Source organism: Notothenia coriiceps, unplaced genomic scaffold (genome assembly GCF_000735185.1).
Source record: "Notothenia coriiceps isolate Sejong01 unplaced genomic scaffold, NC01 NC01_scaffold00024822, whole genome shotgun sequence".
Lineage (NCBI taxonomy): Eukaryota > Metazoa > Chordata > Actinopteri > Perciformes > Nototheniidae > Notothenia > Notothenia coriiceps.
In genome coordinates, this window is record NW_011357523.1 from 24,692 (window position 1) to 40,730 (window position 16,039).

The following is a 16,039-nucleotide window of genomic DNA, read 5'->3' on the forward strand; positions in this document are numbered from 1 at the left end:
ACAACACCACACAACAACACACACACACACACACACACACACACACACACACACACACTATCTTTTCTCAGCCGCGGCCCACTAACCCACTCACGTGTGTGTGCTCAGGCTGAGCTCCGCAGTGTCTCGCAGACCCCACGCAGCAACCAGGAAACGACACCAGTAACCCAGCTCACACTGTCTCCTCTCCTCGAGCCTCAAAGGGCGGAGCAGCGAGCCCCCCAACGTCCCCTCAACACGGCACCCAGACCCCACGCAGCATTCTCATCTGTTTGTCATTACTGGTTGCTAACAAACGCCATGGTAACACATAATCACTGATGTTCCGCTGTAACGGTGGTGGACTCATCAGAACAGAGTGGGCGAGCTGACCAATCAGAGCACAGTGGGCTCACAGGGAGGGGGAGGCAGGAGCTCCAACAAGCCATGTAGGACAGAGAGTGAATACACATACTATACAGAGATGCTGTATGAGAAACCAATGTGATTTTGGAACATTGAACAATGTAAATCTATTCTAGTAGACCTCAACATTGGAATTATGATCAGTAGAAATGGCCATCATGTCATGGGACCTTTAAAGTTATGTTGCGTTTGGTTTCTTTGTGGTTGCTGTATGTTTCTGGTCTAGTGCCATTTTGTAGGGGGGGCGGTTTTGTGTCTCTTTGGGGTGGTTTCGCCTCTTTTTGTAGTTGCTTTGTGTGTGAGTCCCGTAGTGATGTTGTTGTGTCTCTTTGTGTTTTCCTGTTTGTTTTGTACTTGTTTGTATCTCTTCCAGATGCATTGTATCTCTCTCTGTACCTGGTGGTTTATTGTAATACCTAGTAATCTCCACGACACAAATACATATGTTTGCATACAGATATAACCTTTGGAAGTTAAAGAAAGTAAGCTATTCTTATTTATATGTAGTCAACACACTCAAGGAGTCAATAACAGGAAATTATGTAAGTTACGTAACATCTGTGACTACTTAAGACTGTCTCAAAGTAATAGATTCTGGTTTTGGTAGCATTTAAATCACTTTGTGGAGGGTTTGCCTCTTATTTGTTGGTGTTTGGTGTGTCTGTAGTCGTTATGCATCTCTTTGGGGGATTGTTTATCTTTGTGTGTGGACATTTTTTGTCCATTAGCAGTCTTTTTTGTCTATTTTTTTGTGTTTAGCCAATCAAAGGACTTTCTCAAACTGTGTCTTTCTAAAGTCATCCAGAATTAGCACCCATTTGCTGAAACACTGAGAGCAGCTGAACTGATGTTATGTCTAGCACAGTAGGCTGTTAGAACAATGTGTAAATAGTTTTTGCAATTTGGGATTTCAGGCATGTGAATCACTTCCTGGAGTCGATGAAAACAGATCCAAGCATAACTTTTCCATGACATTGCATCATAATTGCACCAACAACATAAGCATTTAGCAACATTTCCTCACCTATCAGGGGTCTCAGGTCCTCCACCACGTCCTTCCTCTCCACCTTGGTCAGGACGGACAGCAGCTTCCCCACGGAGGCCTCTGAGCTCCGGGCCTGCCAGTTCTCCAGGACCGACTCAGCAGGACTTCTGGCCGCCTCATGGTTCTTTATCTCCAGGTAAGTGAAGCCCATGGCCTCCGCTACAGCGGTCCAGTCCGCAGCCACCGTGTTCTTCGGGTTCAGATACAGACCCAGCTTCTTCCTCAGCGTTACATTCAGGGCGACCAGAGGAATGCTCCATAAGTTCACCTCCGAGTCCACGCACGCCATGTTTTGGGAAGTTTGTGGATCGTTTTTAAACACTAATAAAAGACATTGTGGCGAAAGACTGACTACCTGATAACAGAACGAGGAAGTGATGCGAACACTGCGTCACAGCGGGGAGGAGATCCACTGTTCACACACAGTCACACACACACTCTAAAAAGTACATTACAATTATTTAACTGTCTCAAACACTTGTTAACATGGCTTTTCAACCTGCAATACCCCCTTTTATTAGTCATTAATTGTATTCAATGTTTATTTATTTTGCTTATATTTTGTAATTACTTATTTCTTACTTTAACTGATGGATTTCTTTAATTGTATTCATTCTGTTGCCTATTTTGCCTTCCCCTACATTTACTCAAGTAGCCCAACTGTACTTTAGTCAATATTTAAAATACTCAGACTTTACTTGAGTATTTTCCTTCTGTGCCACTTTTATACTCTTACACAATAATTCAAAAGAACAATATTATGTACGTTTTACTCCACTAAATTTACAATAAAGATTTTGTTACTTATATTTTTACAAACACAACGTATGAAGACTTGAATTAAATGTCATACTTTCTGTAAGTCTTGTGTTATGTATGTTAAAGCACCTTTAGTTGCGTGCCGGCTAACAAACAACTAACCCCATAAAGCATTGCATTACAAATATTTTATTAAAACTCAACAAGATGTCAACATTGTTTTTTATTTCCATTGCATAACAAAATCACAACAGAAAAAACAACTACATTTTGCAATTTTATTGTGTAACAGAAATCAAAAGGCAACTTTAAAAAAAACACACATGTAGAAATCGCAGTAAAATCATCATCTGACTGACTGCAGGAAAACCACAGAGTTGCTTTCACTATGACTGCAGTCCAACAGGAAGCGCAGCCATAAAAGCGGTTCGTGGTCCGATATATGTGTAGATAAGACACGTATGTGCACTCAAACATAAGTAGGAACTTAAACTTCCTAAAACCCTCATCTGAAAACTTTTCGAGCAACATCCCAGGACGGAACGCAGATTTTTCGAGCAACAGTCCAAGTTTGCATCACTGGAGTTTCCCTCCTGTGTTCACCGTGAGGGCGTCACAGGTTTTTGCTTTTGGAGAAATAGAAATCGATGCCTCTGTCACGGTGTTGTTTGGGAGTGTGAGACGGGCCCTTCTTTCCTCTGGCTGAAGGCCCCGCGCCACTCTGCAAATAATAGGAATAAAACATGTAGAGTGATGGTTTCAAAGAAGGCAGTGATGCAACATTTCCTCAAACTCTATCAGAGTGAAAATCATGCATTGGAAATCCTACCAATTAAAAACGAAGAAGTAATAAAAGTACCTAAAGTATCGAAAGTAAAAGTACATTTTAGAATGTTAGAAATGTATAGTACACGTCCCACGCACATAGAAAGGGCCGGACGCTAACTTCCATATGTTGGACAACGTGCACATTAACATAAGTTACGTTAACTAGCATCAATTAGCATTATAGCCTACAAAAAATGGCTTGATATTTGGGAAATATTGGCGTGATTTTGGGGGTCATTTAAGAGATGCTGAATGCATATCTCATATGTTCAGTTTCTAAAATGACAGTTAGAACCAGAGAGTAGCCATATTCTTCCTCCCTGTGGTCCGATGGATTTTGAGTTGATTTTGACGTTTTAAAGGACGCTAGATATAGAAGTAAATGCAGTATATCCCTCTGACAAAGACAAACAAGTACCAGTGTAAATGTACTTTCTCACATTGTTGTTTTCCCTCCATCAGTTATAAAAAGCTTTACAGCAGTTCCTCCTCCTCTCACTATCCACTTCCCTTTTTCTCTAAAAACCCACCGGTTTCTTGTTGGCGTGTCGGCTCCATTCAGGCGCCATGACGATGGGGGTGGGGTAGGTCTCTCCGAGGCAGACGTTAGCGTGTGACAGCGAGGCGGTGCTGAGGGTCCAGGGTGTGTGCACGTCACTTCCCATGATGCCCTGCAGCTCAGGAACCCACTGCCGCACATAGTCACCCTGAATGTAAAAAACACTCCATCAGTGGCTGAAAACAACTTTCCTCACTTAGTTATGGAAAACAGAACCAACAATTCATGCATTTTTTAGGCTGCTACGGACAGTCTCACACTAATGTACATTCTCAAAGATATTGAAGTGACTGTTATTTTGTATATATTGATTGTTGTGCTTCTATTTAGGTCTTAATGTGTGCATATGTATAAATGTGTCTTTTGATTGTGTATATATATATATATAGATTTGCATACATATTTTTATATATATTTGTTTTTGTATTCGGGATTGTGGGAAACGGTATTTCGATCTCTCCGTCTGTCGAGCAAACTGAAAGATTGATAATCAAGTTGACTTTGATCTTCTCAAACACACATTGTTGTCGTAGTCCAGGCCCTGCTTGATCATGTTGAACTTCCTGTTCTCTCGGGGGTCGTTTCCGATGCCCGCGCTGTAAAGCCAGTTACCATAGTTACTGCAGACATCATGGTCAATCTGTGGAGGGACATTTAAAAGTATTATTACAAATATTATCATCTATGCATTACTTACAAACAACTAGTTATTCCACAACATATCAATAAATCTATCACCTTATAATTGATATCCTAAAAATACCACACTGATTTAATAATACTTTTATTTCGTATAGCACCTTTCACAGAAATAGAATTCACAAAGTGCTTCACAAGAAAGAACAAAAGTTCAAATTGAGACCACAGAAAAAACATGAGGCAGAAATGTAAGGTCCACATAAAAACAAAACACAGACCACGTAGAGTCCCGAAAGGAACAAACATAAGAACACATCACAAACATCTCAAGTAGAAACAAAAAGCAATGTAAAAAGATATGTCTTCAGTTTTTAAAAGCCACTTACCAGCAAGTATTCAAACCACTCCGCTCCCATCCTCCAGTCCAAACACAGGTCCTTTGTGAGGAAGCTGGCAACATTCTGCCGCCCCCTGTTGGACATGAAGCCCGTCATGGCCAACTCTCTCATGTTCGCGTCCACAAAGGGAACTCCTGTGCGTCCCTCTGTAAGAACAGATGAAATGTATTTCACCTACTGATACATACGCTCTGAATGCATCGCTTTAATAGTGAGGGGGAAATGCCACAAACCTTTCCATGCATCGAAAAGCTTCTTGTCCTTTTTCCATGGAATTGATTTGTCTTGAAGTCCTGGAATACAATTCTCATGAGTTCAATATGCATTCACAGAGTATAAATGTAAAAAAAAAAAAGTGAGCTTTTTACCTTTGATCTGAAACAGTCTGTTCCCGTACTTGACGCCGACTAACTTGAAGTAATCTCTCCACAAAAGTTCAAAAATGACCCTGAAAGACAGCAGCGAGGACACCTTTGTAACCTTACTGCACCCTCTGATGGAATGGATTTGATTTCAACCTATCTGAGTGTGTGCTCACCAGTATGTGCTCTGATTGGCTGTCCGCTCCTTCTCATACTGCTGGATCTGATGGTAGATGTACCTGGGTGAAATGCAACCCAAGGCCAGCCTGCAGAATGCCACAGATGCACCGTTAGTGATATTTTTAATAGGAATGGAACATTATTCAGAAAAAACATGAGACAGAAACACTCACCATGATGAAAATTTAGTGGAATAATCCACACCTATCAGGCCGTTACGAGTCTCCTTGTAGGTTGCAACTGCGTTCTGCAAACCATATATTTATTACAGCTACAGTGCATAGTAGAAACTACATTAATATGTCTGGTTGCTGCGGAAGATGTACTCACAGTGTCCCAGAAATAGTGTTTAAGTCTGGCCAAAGCTTGACTTTCTCCTCCAGTGCAGGGGAAGGCTGAGCGGGGATCAGTCACAGGCTCTGGAAGAATAAAACAAGGGAAGCATCCCACTGATATTCAACACGTTAAACTCTCCCTCTGGTGCATTAAGACCAGCAGAATCGTAAAAAGCTTAATCATAGACATGAAAATTGAGCCACTCTAGCTGTTACTGAGGAGGCCTACGCTCAGCAGTCTGCCTTTTGAATTCTGTAAGTAGCTGCGTGTGGATTTACTTGATGGGGCTGAATGAAATGAGCAATATTTATTCCATTATTGCCAGCAGCATGCACAGACATTACCATAAACATCCATCTAATAAAAGCAAAATAATGTGACTTGGTGATACTCGTAGACATGTATTTTCTGTTTGATTCATGTAGTATGGAACATTATGTGCAATATAAATATCATTACCATCATTACAAAACACTCGCTGCTGCTATTATTATTATTAATAATGTGCTATGATGACGTGCATTTACGTATCTGCCACTACGTTTGGTTGCATTACTAAATACTGTTAATATTTACATGAATTAAGTGACCGTCTGTGTCCTGTAGATATTGAATTGCTCTTTTTGTAACTCTGCCACAACCATTTCCTTCGGGATAAATAAAGTTTTATCTCATGAATGAATCCATATACTTGTAGGAGCTGTTACCTGTTTGTTCCAGGTCTTCAGCTGTGGGGATGCCTCCTTCCTCCAGCCCCTGGGGGAGGGGCTTCAGCTGCTCAGGTGTTGGGATTAGGGGTCTCACTTGGCTCTGGCTCTCCACCGCCTTCCTGAACTGAGTGTACACATCAGGCAGCCTAAGAAATTATAAGATTGACAACACATTTTTAAAGGAGACATGTTAGGCTCATTGATTATGCCTTTTATACATATGTGCATGTTACATTGTTGGAGGAGCCTGCTTGAAAGAAAAGGAATTCTCACCTTTTTTTTTTTAAATGGGATTTTTTTTGTACACAGTTCCTAATCTACATCCCTAACAGGACGGTATGCCAACTTGGATGCTTTAACCGAAGCAAGCCATATCCTCTCACCTACACATCAGGCAGCCTAACCAAGTTTGCCACGATCAACAACAGGACATTGTTCTGGAGAGAGCCATATCCTCTCACCTGGACATGTTGTTAAATGGAAGATCGTCTCTGTGGTACAGTGTGGACCCCCAGCAGGTGTGAACTTTGACCTTCATCTGTGCACAGACATCCTTCACTCGTTTCTCCACATTCAGTTCCTCCGAACTCACCTGGAACACAACATGAGCACATGAAGGATGTCCAAATCACCACGAGGCAATAAAGATTACATTAAGAGAAACCAGTTAGAACTACCTCTTCATGGAAAGCCACGGTACTGACGGAGCCCAGTTGCTTTATGAGGTCCGCGACTACCTCCTCTGGTTTCCCCCGTCTCACCACCAGGTTGCTGTTACACACACACACACACACACACACACACACACACACACACACACACACACACACACACACACACACAAATATAAGCCACCATGCCAGGCAAGCTGCATCCTGATTAGAAATCGACTAACTTCCCGCTGGATGACCTGAGAAATGACAGGAACAGTGTGTGCAGCACCGTGTTAACATAAACACAGCCCTCTATAAGCTCAGCTGTGTCCTGTTTCAGCTGAATCCTAGAAAGCTGAGGACAAGGTCTGTACCGAGTATTTGTGTAACAACATCGTGATAATTACATTCATGAGTCTTGTAATTAGATTATAGGTCGTTACTGATATTACAAGGACACAGCTGAACTCTGGGGGGTCAGCAATTTAGATAGGCCATTGTATATGCACGTATGTTGTCAACAAACAGCTGTTTAGTTACCTGCCCTTGTGGAGCAGCGTGTGCCTGAGGTCCCTGATGCTGTCGAGTAGGAAGCGCAGGCGGAAAGGCCCAGTCTTTGGCAGGTTGTAGTTATACGTTCCCACATAATGTCTGGGGTCGAAGCAGTACAGCGGGACGATGTGATCTGCATTTCTTTGAGCCCAGTGGAAAAGCTGTAAGTAGAGAGTAAATAGTGTAGGTTAATATATCATCCTCTATTAGAAAAAGTGATAATTGCATGATTACAGCAAGCACATTTCAATTGATGTGTATACAAAAATGGCTGCTTTAAGTTAATTGTGAGAGGAAACTAAACCCTGCTAGCAAGTTTTGAAAACACCTTACCTGATATTTTATTTGAAGGACACTAAAAATAAGAAAAATAATTTTTCCTCTTCTATATTTGGGAAGGCGGTCTTTTATTTTTGAAATATGCCACCGGATGTAGTACAGTCTCCGGTACGTCTGTGGTTTTTGTATTGATAGCTAGACATACAATTACTGACTTATTAAAGGTGGATACAAAAGGAAGTTCGTGGAGAATATTCAGACATGTAATAAGCAACGTTTGTTCCTAATTCAAAACTTCTGGTCTTTTTATTTTGAAGAAGAGGCTTTTATTCTGAAGGAAGGCCGGAAGTTGCGTTGTTGTTGCTGCTGGCGAAACAAAATGTGCTTTCTGCTAACATAAAACATAGCCTACTACATAATATGTTTAATATGTGCTTTAAAGAAAGGATTTTTGACAAATATTGTGCAACAGATATGTTTACACGTTACTTTTAAGTTAAATAACATTAGGTTCTTTAAAGTTAAATGACGAATTTCATAATAAAAGACTCGGTACAGATTCAGACTCACCTCGTTGTCGTGCAGACGCAAGTCGTTTCTCAGTAAACATATGATTGTACGGGAGGTAGACATAGTTGTATATTATATATTAATGTAGCTAATAGTAGTATTAGACCCAGTAGTGCTCGGTATGAGAGAGCAGCTCCTCCCGGTGTGTTGGGGCTCCGTGTGACACGTATCCGTCACGTCGTTACAAAACGCCAGGTTTTATAAGCTGGTTGTTCAACAGCTTCTCAGGAATAAAAGAGGACAGTAAAGAAAACACCAACACATTTCCCCCTAATTTGTTGCTCTCACAACTGAATCATGCACCCTTTTTTACTCAAATAGCCTACATTAATAGATCTAGATTATGAGAAATACAATTAATTGCTTTCTGCATTTAAAGCTTATCTAATACATATTATTCATAGAGCCCTTTTTAGGTTACTTAATTAATAGAAAAAAATGAAAACAACACACTTTAATGCAGGACTTTTGCTTGTGGGTTCTGATTCTACCATATACTTTATTTTGTAACTGTATTTATCATACACACAGAGGGGAAAATAAGAAACACAAAACTAATGGAAATGCAATGGATTGCTTTAGATTGTGTAAATGTGGCCACTGAGTGTATAATCTTAATTCAACCCATTTACAACTCTTTGTGTGATAGTTGACCCTATGAAACTAAATTAAAGGTTTTTAAAGCATATTTCTCTCCCGTTGTCAGCTGTTGAGCTGCTGTCATGATTTAAACAAATTAGAAACAAAAAAGGATCAACAATTAGCTTTCGTAGGAGAAATCAAAACATAAAATGTTGCCTTGGTGTGTACGGTGCAAACATAAACACAGTTAAAGAAGATCAATTGTAAGAAAAGGAACAAAAAATAAAGCAATTATAATGAACTAGTTAAAAAAAATGATAACAGTAAAATATAGAGAAATATTTAAATGAAATATAGATTAAACGTATGAAAACTAGGTACAGTATAATATGACAAAAGCATATAGATAATGTTTTGCAAATATAGATATTAGCTCTGAGATTAAATGTATGTGTGAGATATATAAGTGCCTTCAAAACCAAACAACAGTACACAGGGAAGTAGTCTTAGACCTTGGATTTATTAAGTTAAATGTACAAAAGATCAATGACTTGATACATTTCATGTTTCAAGGCTTCGTCATCAAGACAAAACGAACTGTCCCAATCGAAAGCCTCCAGCCGTCTCACTGCCTACTGCCAGCTCTCAAAGAGACACTCCCGTCTAAATCACAGTACAACCTACTGTATAACGTAGCTATTTCATCAAATAGATTTGTATAGAATGTAAAGAAATTTCATACAAAAGTGCAGAACAATATGTATTTACAGTATAATCTTTTGTTCATATAAAAGAAGTTCAGCAAATCCTGTGTGTGCTCTCTTTTACTCACCTTATTAAAAACAAGCTCTCTGCTTTGGCAGTGAACATTAAGTGTTTACTAACAGATTCAGATAAGGCACTGACAAGGGTCGGAAAAAAAAGATTTGATCATTCTTTAAGTGCCACCGTATCACCACACCTCCATTTTAAAGATGACAGCATTTAGCTCTGGATTTCCAACTCGACCCGTTTTTGGCGGTATTATTGGAGAGTGAGGTGTCGCGTCAAGTGGTCGTTAAATCAAAGTAAAGGCATGGGGTGGATTCATACTGAACAAAAAACTTCAATTGAATTTATTTTCATACTGATACAATGTGATTTGGTCTGTGCAGACTACCGTGCACCAAGCTGCCGTAACATAGAAAAGGCGTATAGGGCTCTGAGGTGAGAAATCGATCCATAATGACTAATACTGAACATGAACATAGCCCAAAGTTTCTGACACTTTTTCTTTGGCTACTGTTTCTCCAATGGACTCAAGGCTCACTGCATGGGAAGCTGGAATGACTCCAACAGTACAGCTGGTATTGCTTATTAACTGATGCAAAAAGTTTGGTTCTTTTTTTTCTTGACACAACAATTCTCAATGATATAAAAAAAAAAATGCTTCAAATAGAAAAATATCTCCGTTGATTATCCTGCACGTTGGAAATGTTTCAATGCATGATATCAAAAGTGCACAATCCATTCTAAAAACGGGGGGGGGGGGGTTCTGAGTGCCGTGAAAAAAAGACATTCTTACTTACAAACTCTTATTGTAAGGCGTTGACAAAAATACATTGACATTTTTTCAGGTGACGATAGAAAACTTTGTATTGTATGTCATATAAAATATATTCTACCATCTGTACACACAGCTGATGAGTAACTCACAGCAGGGGTTCCCAACCTTTCCCCCTCACTCATCTGTGATCATCGCCTACATGTATTAAACCCTTTGTAATTGAATTCAACCCAACTGCTCATGAAATGAAAATCCCTTCTGTAACTCACCCCTTGACATTTAGAGTTATTTTAGCTGAAGAAATTATATTGAAACTCACTTCCCACTATCAGTCTTTTATTAAAACACTTATACCAGACTACCAGAAAATTGATATAAAAGTGTTTTTTGTGTGGGAATAAATCGCAATCCATAATCTTTCTACATATCCCCCTGTTCCCCCGGTTGGGAACCACTGGCTTCCACTGCTATCAGATGTGGTCGACATTACTGTCAGGCTGAACCTGGACATTGTTCTGCGGCAGTAAATGAGTAAAAATCCCCCAAAATCTTGAGGCGTCACTGCTCTTGGTCACGTTTCCTGCTCTTTCAGTCAGTAGCTTGTGAAGCCGCTAAGTGCTTTCTCGTTGTTCCCCTCTTAGGGCAACACTCGACGTCGACCTGGCCTCTTGGTGACGAACCAGGCTTCATCCACACTGAAAAAACTGAAATGCTTACTCTAAATAAATGTATTTTTTCAACAGATTCCACATAATTGTTTTAGGTTAGTTGAAAGCAATAATACAAATAATAATTTCTGCTCCGTAGTTTCAGTTTCTCCCGCTCTACAACAGCTACCTACATCTGTAATTGATATACTATCCTATGTATATACGTTTCTACTACTTCAATAAAGTGTCTATCTATCTATTATTATGTTGAACTTGATATTTTGTATTTAAACTTAATACTATTGCTTTCAACTAACCTAATACAGTTATGTGAAATCTGTTGACATAATACATTTAATTAAAGTCAACGTTTCAGTTTTTTCAGTCTAGTTGCTGAGGGATGCAGCGTTCCTGACAAGGCAGACACTGGTGATAGATTTCCGGGCAGGAAGTTGGAGGGGGAGGCCCGGAGAGGAGAGGAGGGGAGAGAAGGGGTGAGGGTCCTCAGAAACAGCCCTGAACGAACGGGTGGCTGAGCAGAACGTCCGCAGTCGGCCGCCACTTCTCCTCCACGAAGACCTGCCGCAGGAAGTCCCGTGACGCGTCCGACACCGAGTCGGGAAGGATGGGCTTCGTAGGCTGCGTGGCGATTTTAAAAATGGCCGCCATGGCCTCGTACTCGGCCCACGGAGGTTTCTGAGTCAACATCTCCACCACGGTGCAGGCAACACTCCTGAGGACAGAGAGCGTAAGATAAGATCAGATGGACCGTTATTAATCCCTGTGGGGGAATTCAGTAGTTTGACAGCAACAGGGTGAGAATGAAAAACAGGACATCACAGATTCACACAGATTAATACAATTAAGGATCAAATCAAAGATAAAAATAAGTAACTATAAAATAAGAAATTAATTGAAATTAGTTTTTTTCAAGTATTTTTTTATATTTTCAAATGTATTTACTCCCAAGGTATGGAGGTAGATTTGTCTCAATGTTTTTTGTGTATACAGATCAATAATCCGTGTGTAAATATGTAATCTGTAAATCTGAAGAACCAAAGAATGCAAAATTGTAAACTCACAAAAAAAGTATAAAAAAAGTCTGGAAACATATTTCACAAATACAAATAAAATCTATGAATAGTATAACTAAATTAAAAATATCTTTCTAACATCTACAACTTTCAATCAGGCATTATTTAATGAACACTCTTTGGTCCAATCAGGACTCCCAAGCCAAGTCCCTACAGACTGAGCTACTTATGCCACTTATATGTCATTTAAAGTCATATTTCACCCCAAAAAATGACTATTTGTATCCCAATAAGTGCATCAACAGTCCCATCTGATGTTCATTCCTTACCACACATCAGCTTTCCGGCCATATCCCTCCCCATTGATGACTTCGGGGCTCATCCAGTAGGGGGTGCCGGTGACGGACTTGATCCCTGTGCCTGACATGCAGATGGTCTGGATACGTTTGCTGGCTCCGAAGTCTCCCAGCTTCACGTTCCCTGTCGAGTCTCTCAGGATGTTAGCACCTGGAGGAACCAAACAAAATGAGCTCAGCATTATTCAGGGGTCTCGGGGGGGGGGCCGTCAATAACCTTTAAGGGTTTCTCTGACGGTTCAAATGATGAAGTTACAGTGCGGTTACAGAGTGCATGTGCCAGCACTTCAACGAAAAACCACGTAAAGGTAAACTTTTCCGACGGCCTGACACGTCGGCGCTGTTTGAACGCTTGCAGATGCACATAATTAGCACTTTGACTCGACTTCACAAACACTTTTCTCCCATGAGAGGAATGTCTTTTACTAAAATCAACAGTCTGCTCCATGTGGATCGGACCCAACACCCTCCTGCTTCACAAATGTTCCTCCATGTCTACCCCGTTTCCTTCAGGCTCTGTTTGATCAGTGACTAATGAACGCCACTCACTCTCCACACCCTCTGAGAGACTCAATACGTGACCTTAACTTCTTGAACCTGTTTCCACTGCCTTGTGACAATGTGAGACTCTCCTATCAATCACCTTTAAGGCTCCTTGGAACCTTACATCCATCATACTGCGATGCCAAGCTCTATTTGATCGTGCTGACAGCTCCTTTACTGCACAGTGGGGCTCTTGTGCGTTAGATGAGCACACACCGTATATTACACATGCATTTTAAGTGGAAAATCCCACCCACAGACTGTGTGCTGTCCTGTGCCCTGTGAGACATGCTATCTTTTCCCCAGTAGACGGTTATGTTTCCCTCTTCTTGGCCAAACTACAGCCTTTCCATCCGGTGTTGTACATTTTTAGACTGGCCGATTTTCACCAGCATGAAGCCCAATATATCTCAAAGGGGAGATCAAAATAGCACATACTTTCCAGAGCCGGTGAATAACCAAATGAAGGATATGTGAGAATGAATGAATGGAGCTTTTTTCCAGCCTGCGAAATGAGCCACGAAGTCACCTCCAGTGAGGACGTCCCCTGGTTTTTCTAATCCAATTGAACCGACCCTGACCTTCAGTAGCGAGCAGTCGGTGTTACCTTTGATGTCTCTGTGTACGATCATGTTGCTGTGCAGGTAGGACACTCCCTGGAGGATCTGCCGGGTGTATCTGCGGGTCACCTTCTCCGTCAGAGCCCCGTAGGCTTTCAGCTGGTCCTTTATCGAGCCCTGCGGAGACACAAAGACTGGAGTTTAGGAAAGGTTGAGGAAGTTGGTTGCGAATATTCCCCCTTGTTTTTTGACTGCCTTCTTCTCCCACATTTTACATCGCAGATACTCTGTTCCAACATCAAGACAGGCTGCTAAATAAGGACAATGCGTGCTATTACTCCGGACATTCATAACTTGAATTATTCTAGAAATATGAAACTATCATTCTTCAAAATCTAAGCCAGCATGTTCAGCTTTTCAGCACACACACCGCAATTTCTTCAGGAATTGCATTCTCTAGATTTATGACCTTAATGTTGGCTTCAGTGTCAACTTAAATTATTCTTACAGCTGTGGGGTATGAAAGTGTAGAAGGATGTGTTTGATACTTGCAAAAACAGTTCCAGCTGTAGCGGATTCATTTTGGTTTTATTGTGCAAGCAGCCTCAGAGCCAGTTTTCAAAGTATATAAACACACAATGTGCCGAGAGAAATCTGCTCGAGTCCAAACACCTTTCCGTGTCCTGCATTTCCTTTCATTTCCTGTCTCAGTTCCTCGTGAGGAAATGGCAGGACCTGATCCAGTGACACCTGTGACGCAGTTACGGACTCAACTAAAAACTGGACCCCTCCGGAGCTCTCAGAGGAACGAGCTTACTCTCTCTGGGCGATTAAAGTCTTATCGGTCGGCCGTGCAGAGCCACAGTCACACAAAAACTTGGCTTTGTCACCTTCCCTCTTCCCACTGCCATAAAAACTAACATAAACATTTCCAGTTTCCAGACAATGTGTGACTAAGACGCTCAACGCCACTCAGGGAAGAAAAACTAAAAATCGCCCAGGAAATATTAAAACCAGGCTCTGGGGCGACAGCAGCTCATTAAGGCGCTCGTTTAGACAGAAAATGATCTCATAAACTGCGCTGTGGTGCTGACATCAACCTCACAGGACATGTTTACTGACAGCTGGGGACATTTCAAAAATTGGTTTGAAGCAGATGTGGCTATTAAGGGGTTCGATTGGATGTTTGTTTGTGCCTATCTCTGCTGCCACTATATGACGAATCGTGGTGTCTAAATGATACCTCGTTGCCTGGCTGTTGGGGACCTATAAGAGCTGAGCAGTATTCAGATGATACGCAGAGTACTCACCCCGGGCATAAACTCCACAAAGATGGTGAGTTTCTTCTGCTCGAGGTCCCGGAGACAACCGTAGTACTGAACGATGCGGTCGTGGCGCAGGTTCTTCAGCAGCTGGATCTCACACTCCAGAGCGTTCACCTCCTGCAGAGAGGACATTCAATTAGGATGCTTTTAAAGGTCTCCTATTATACTGTGTTTCATCAATATATTACAGGTCTCAGATATATACACAGCATGTCTCTGATTGGCTGAAACACCAAACAGATCGTTGCAGCATTACCCATAATCCCCTCTGTTTCAGCCCTGTTTCCAAAGTGCTGATTCTCTGTCTGTTACTTTAGATGAAAATAAGGAGCCCCTCCCCACGCCCCTCTGAGAGACATTTGGTTACAAATAACTCAATGGTGCTCTAGGAGGAGATTCAGGTGATAAGGGGGGGGGGGGTTACCTTGGTTGCTGATTGGCTAATGGTTACACAAGACAAAACATCGTTATGACATCATAAAGTGCCCAAAATCTGATCAGCTCATTTTCAGACAGGTTTTTATAGAAATGGATCAAAAAGAGAGAAAATCTTTGTTCCTGAAACTTTCAGAGTGTCTTTCCACAGAGGGGACACATGTTGATGTAGAAGAGACATGAAGAAGAGGGGACACATGTTGATGTAGAAGAGACATGAAGAGAGCACATGTTGAGGGACACATGTTGATGTAGAAGAGACATGAAGAAGAGGGCGGCGCATGTTGAATGTAGAAGCAGACATGAAGCAAGAAGGGGAACACATGTTTCCGAATGTAGCAACACAGACATTGAAGATACGCCAGGGGACACATGCTGCCCGCCGCTGACGTGTAGACAGTCAGACATGACAGAGAGGGGCACAGCATGTTGATTAGACAGAGACATGAAGACAGCAGGGGACAGCATGTGACAGTAGAAGCAGGGGACACATGTTCGAAAGTAGATAGCACATGGAGAAAGTAGATTTGGCACAATAGTTGACAAACATGCAGACTCGGAGGGGCGGTCTCGTCTTAGCGCCTTCGCGTTTCCTGACAGTCGGCAGTCAAAGGCACCCTGCTTGGCGGCCAGCCTCGCGCCGCTGTCGGCGTCGTAGCAGAGGTAAACGCTCCCCGAACGCGCCCCTCCCAGAAGCTTTCCCTGACGCAAGTGAACTGGAGCCGCGGCGGCT

At 41.6% G+C, this 16,039-nt stretch overlaps 3 protein-coding genes across 3 annotated transcripts in view; all 3 read right to left on the bottom strand.

Annotated features, from left to right (window-relative positions):
• Window positions 1-1,839, bottom strand: part of LOC104955787 (myeloid differentiation primary response protein MyD88-like) — a 4,464-nt gene extending 2,625 nt beyond the window's left edge. Inside the window, exon 1 of the mRNA XM_010783180.1 lies at window positions 1,430-1,839. Within this exon, the coding sequence (XP_010781482.1) occupies window positions 1,430-1,739 (310 nt within the window). The 5' untranslated portion in view covers window positions 1,740-1,839. The remainder of the gene's footprint in view (window positions 1-1,429) is intronic.
• Window positions 1,840-2,417: 578 nt separating this feature from the next.
• Window positions 2,418-8,453, bottom strand: cry-dash (cryptochrome DASH). Its single transcript, XM_010783162.1, has 14 exons — window positions 8,276-8,453; window positions 7,415-7,587; window positions 6,899-6,992; window positions 6,683-6,813; window positions 6,219-6,367; window positions 5,506-5,594; window positions 5,349-5,422; window positions 5,172-5,261; window positions 5,002-5,081; window positions 4,867-4,926; window positions 4,622-4,779; window positions 4,117-4,236; window positions 3,568-3,744; window positions 2,418-2,930 (listed from the first exon to the last, which is right to left on the bottom strand). The coding sequence occupies exons 1-14, from the start codon at window positions 8,336-8,338 to the stop codon at window positions 2,823-2,825; spliced, it is 1,566 nt and encodes a 521-aa protein (XP_010781464.1). The 5' UTR covers window positions 8,339-8,453; the 3' UTR covers window positions 2,418-2,822.
• A 905-nt stretch (window positions 8,454-9,358) lies between these two features.
• LOC104955772 (mitogen-activated protein kinase kinase kinase 2-like) lies at window positions 9,359-15,940 on the bottom strand. The gene is made up of 6 exons (XM_010783163.1): window positions 15,895-15,940; window positions 15,163-15,167; window positions 14,857-14,990; window positions 13,594-13,723; window positions 12,417-12,594; window positions 9,359-11,786 (listed from the first exon to the last, which is right to left on the bottom strand). Exons 3-6 carry the CDS (start codon window positions 14,863-14,865, stop codon window positions 11,558-11,560), a joined length of 546 nt encoding a protein of 181 aa, XP_010781465.1. The 5' UTR covers window positions 14,866-14,990; window positions 15,163-15,167; window positions 15,895-15,940; the 3' UTR covers window positions 9,359-11,557.
• Window positions 15,941-16,039: the final 99 nt, after the last annotated feature.

What these genes read in the sequence shown, in the direction of transcription:
- cry-dash (XM_010783162.1), bottom strand. Translation starts at nt 8,338, where the DNA reads ATGTCTACCTCCCGTACAATCATATGTTTACTGAGAAACGACTTGCGT. An exon ending in CCATTTAACAACATGTCCAG is followed by an intron (nt 6,368 to 6,682) that starts GTGAGAGGATAT and finishes ATAATTTCTTAG; the next exon opens with GCTGCCTGATGTGTACACTC. An exon ending in GCTTTTCGATGCATGGAAAG is followed by an intron (nt 4,780 to 4,866) that starts GTTTGTGGCATT and finishes CTGTTCTTACAG; the next exon opens with AGGGACGCACAGGAGTTCCC.
- LOC104955772 (XM_010783163.1), bottom strand. An exon ending in CGTACACAGAGACATCAAAG is followed by an intron (nt 12,595 to 13,593) that starts GTAACACCGACT and finishes TGGTTCCTCCAG; the next exon opens with GTGCTAACATCCTGAGAGAC. An exon ending in GGCCGGAAAGCTGATGTGTG is followed by an intron (nt 11,787 to 12,416) that starts GTAAGGAATGAA and finishes CTCTGTCCTCAG; the next exon opens with GAGTGTTGCCTGCACCGTGG.